We start from the raw sequence: 4,130 nt of genomic DNA on the forward strand, positions 1-4,130 counted from the left end.
GGGTTGCGTCGAGTCACCTCAAATGACAGCTGTCAGAGGGGGGAGCAGATTTAAAAGGGTTAGCGGAGCGCTATGATAGGCTTGTGAGAATAGAGCGAAGTGATTGGTTAAGCTGGGGAGTGACGCCCCCGATCACTTATTGAGAGGAGAAAGAGCAGTAACATGGAAATAGTAAATGAATGAGTAAAGAAGGTCTTCCAGGTTGAACTTGCGCTGAACTTTATTTAGTCTCAGATCACTTCCACATGTTCTCCATCAGCTTCGTATGGCACCTTGGACACAATACAAGAAGAACATCCTGTTTGTTTTTGAAAGACAAACCTTTATTAATGATCCAAACATTTAATTTGATCACACATCCCATCAGTAAAGTCTGTTCAGTTTCACTTTATCCACACCATGAATGTGTTTAATGTCAGCTATTTAAAACAGAATCATACATGATTTCCTTATTGATTATTATCATGATAAGTTATGTTCTATAAAAAGTACCCACTTTCTATTTGGATGACAACAACAACAACAACAATTAGTCTGCAAAACAATAACTGTAATATTATACAATGTATTTCCCAAGCAAAGTCTCTAAGCTATTTACAGGAGAATAATAAATGATGTACTTATTGATTATGATCATGACAGTAAGTAATATCATTTTAAATAAAGATGTTATGATGAAATAAGTGTTATAACCATCTGGGGAACTCATTTGTTAGTTAATTTGGGCAACAATAACATTTCATCTGTCAAAATAATACATGTGATTATAAATGTCTCTGTTGTTTTAGAAAGTGGGCAGAATAAAATGTGTACAATAAAAGAATCTCTGCTGCTTTCTCTCTGAAGACTCGTGCATTACAAGAGAAACAACAACATGAATCAAAAGAAATATCCAACACATATTTAGAGCAAAGTTTACATATCAGTTCAGGTGAACAAGGATCCTCCTGAGCAGTGACAGCCTCCATGGCTACACAGACACAGGAAGGAGCCGGAAGAAAGTCCAACATCTACAGAACAACTCATGAGAAGATGTTGAAGCACATCCCATAATGTTTGATTGACAGCTGATCTCTGCACAGTGAAGACATGAACAATCAGCTCTGATGGACACACGGTGACTTTAAGAAGTAGAAGAGTTCCTCCAATGACTTCAGGCTATTTGAGTTTACAAAACTCAGCAGTGTCTCCATAATTATAAAGCCAAACTCCAGCATGTATCGGCTGAGTGAATGTGGTCTGGACTCTGTGGAGGAGAGTCATGGTTTCAGAGACGCTGTAGAAGGACAGAATACCTGCTCTGTGATCCAGGTACACTCCTACTCTGTAGGACTGAGGACCTGAGACGGGAGTGATGATTCTGTTGTAACGAAATGAATAACTGTTTTGTTTACAATCTAAGGACCAAGATTTATCATTGTGTCCAAATACACAGTCATCCCCTGCTCTGCTGATATTCTTGTATGCGACTGCTACATAAACTCCTCTCCCTCTCCGCTCCACCTCCCAGTAACAACGTCCAGTCAGACTCTCTCTACTCAGGACCTGAGAATAATTAGTGAATCTGTCTGGGTGACGAGAATAAGACTGTTGTTGTTGCATGAATGTTGCTTTTCTGCTCCCCTCAGATAATACCAGCTGTGTATTTGCTGTGTTTGGATCCAGAGTGACTTCCTGTGAATATTGTAAGAACCCAGCTCTGGTGGTGGGCTCGGCTGCTGACAGTAAAACATCCACTTCAGTCTGTGAGACGTTTGTCCATTCCTCTCTCAGGACGTCCTGTAGTTTGTCTCTGACTGCTGACAGGGCCGCCGTCACGTCCTCAAAGTAGCTCAGAGGACGGATGTTGATGCTGGATGAGTGTGTAGGTTCACTGAGGGCTGACAGTGAGGGGTAGCTGAGCAGAAACTGGTTGTGATCCTCTGTGTGAGACAGCAGCTTCAGCTCAGCGTCTCTCCTCTTCAGCTCAGAGATCTCCTGCTCCAGCTTCTCCTGAAGCTCTTTGACCCGACTCACTTCCCTCTTCTGCTGGGATCTGACCTGCTGCTTCACATCAGAGCTTCTTTTCTCCATGAGATGGATCAGCTCAGTGAACGTCTTCTCACTGTCCTCCACTGCTTTATCAGCAGAGCCATTGACGGCCTCCACCTGCTGCTGAAGCAGCTTCACCTCCTTCTCTCCGTCCTGGATTCTCTGCTGGATGTTTAGTCGACTCCCCTCCAGCTCTCTCTGTCTCTCAGTCCTCTCTGCTGCAGCTGACACTGTGTCGTGGCCTTTGTGTTCCTCCACAGAGCAGAGGGAACAGATACACTGCTGATCAGTGCGGCAGAACAGCTTCATCACCTCGTCGTGACGAGAGCAGATGTTCTCCTGGAGCTTCTTGGAGGGCTCCACCAGCTTGTGTTTTTTAAAGACAGGCAATTCATAATGAGGCTGGAGGTGTTGGTCACAGTAAGAGGCCAGACACATGAGGCAGGACTTACAGGCTCTCAGTTTCCTCCCAGTGCAGACATCACAGGCCACATCTTCAGCTCCAGCAGAGCAGAGATCAGCAGGAGCAGGTGGGGGTCCAGTCTTCTTCAGCTCCTCCACTAAAGCTGCTAACATGGTGTTTTTCAGCAGGACAGGCCTCGGTGTGAAGCTCTGCCTACACTGAGGGCAGCTGTGGATCTTCTTCTCATCCTCTCCGTCCCAGAAGCCTTTAATACACTTCATGCAGTAGCTGTGTCCACAGGGAGTCGCCACCGGATCCTTCAGTAGATCCAGACAGATGGGACAAGAGAAGATTTCCCGGTCCAGCTGAACTCCTTTCTGCGCCATTTCACCTCTCAGTAGCAGCGAGTGTGTGAGTTTCACTTCATGTGAGCTGAAACTAGTGTGACAGGTTATCTGAACAACATGTACGTGTGCAGTGAATGTGGCCTATCAGCTCTTGTGCTTTACCCACATGTTGGTTACACCCCTCCTCCTCAGTGTGGATCTGAAGGGAAGGAGCCAGGAAATACAGAGTGGAGCTGGCTGTGTCTGAGAGCAGGAAGAAGAGGGAGGGCTTATCAAACTCTGACTCTGACCTACACAGAGCCTCGGTTACAACCTCCTCTTCATTTGAAAAGAGCTTTTAGTTGTAAAATAAGTTGGTAAACTTACAAAATCTGAAGGGGGTTAAATACTTGTTTCCTCCACTGTAAATGTATAGCCTCAATGTCCTGAAATAGCTGATTGATTTAATAGTTGAATGTACAGTAAGTCGTTTTTTACTGTAAGTACTAGTAGTATTGTGTGTGTGGGGGGGGCTTTTATATAGAAAATAGAAATATATGTGCATTCACACTAACTATGAACCTGAAAACTACACGTCCTCTTTAATTGACACCAAAATGATGATTTGTGGTTGAAACCTTCTTTTAAATATTTTCTTTTTACCCTCAAACAGATGTGTCTCAATGGAGAAGAAGAAACCTCAGATTCCTTAGAGTCCATCGAGGTGAGTTCCTCCGAGGAGACGTCCCCCGCTGTGTCCCCTTCCCAGGATCCCCCCCCACAGGACCCCATCACAGAGACACCCCTACCTAACGTGATCCAGGAGACTGAACCTGTGGCGGGGGCGTGTGGCGCAGTGGGTTGTCCGTAGGTGTTCGGATCAGGGGGTCACAGGTTCAAACCCCACTGCAGTCAGCATGTCGTTGTGTCCCTGAGACACTTCACCCCAAATTGCTCCTGTGGGGATTGTCCACAGTTTTGAGTATGTAAGTCACTTTGGATAAAAGCGTCTAACAAGTAACATGTAATGTAATGAACCTCCTTCCTCACCTCATCTCCTTCCCTCCTCTCCTCTCAGAGGACCCTCAGACCTCCACAGACCCCCCTTCCCTCCCCTCCCTGAAGACCCAGCAAACATAGCTCTGTTTGTGGACGTTTCTCCGAGCGCTGACCTCCTGAACGTCCTTCCACATGTGGATGCCTCTACCTCTGCCTCCCCCCTCCAGAGTTTCCTCACCCTTTCTCCACGGCAGCCCCCACCCTAAAGATCCCTCTAAGCACCGCTCTGACCGGGGTCCCTGTTTGCGTCACGTTCCAGTTCTCCACCCCAGAACCAGAACCCAGAGGAGACAGCAAGTGATCCAAAGAGA

The 4,130-nt window shown here is 46.1% G+C and overlaps 1 protein-coding gene across 1 annotated transcript; it reads right to left on the reverse strand.

Annotated features, from left to right (window-relative positions):
• Window positions 1-301: 301 nt before the first annotated feature.
• Window positions 302-2,885, reverse strand: LOC117488335 (tripartite motif-containing protein 16-like). Its single transcript, XM_034137165.1, has one exon. The coding sequence runs from the start codon at window positions 2,818-2,820 to the stop codon at window positions 1,159-1,161; it is 1,662 nt and encodes a 553-aa protein (XP_033993056.1). The 5' UTR covers window positions 2,821-2,885; the 3' UTR covers window positions 302-1,158.
• Between the last annotated feature and the right edge of the window lie 1,245 nt (window positions 2,886-4,130).

The sequence above is a fragment of the Trematomus bernacchii genome, unplaced genomic scaffold (genome assembly GCF_902827165.1).
Source record: "Trematomus bernacchii unplaced genomic scaffold, fTreBer1.1, whole genome shotgun sequence".
Classification (NCBI taxonomy): Eukaryota; Metazoa; Chordata; class Actinopteri; order Perciformes; family Nototheniidae; genus Trematomus; species Trematomus bernacchii.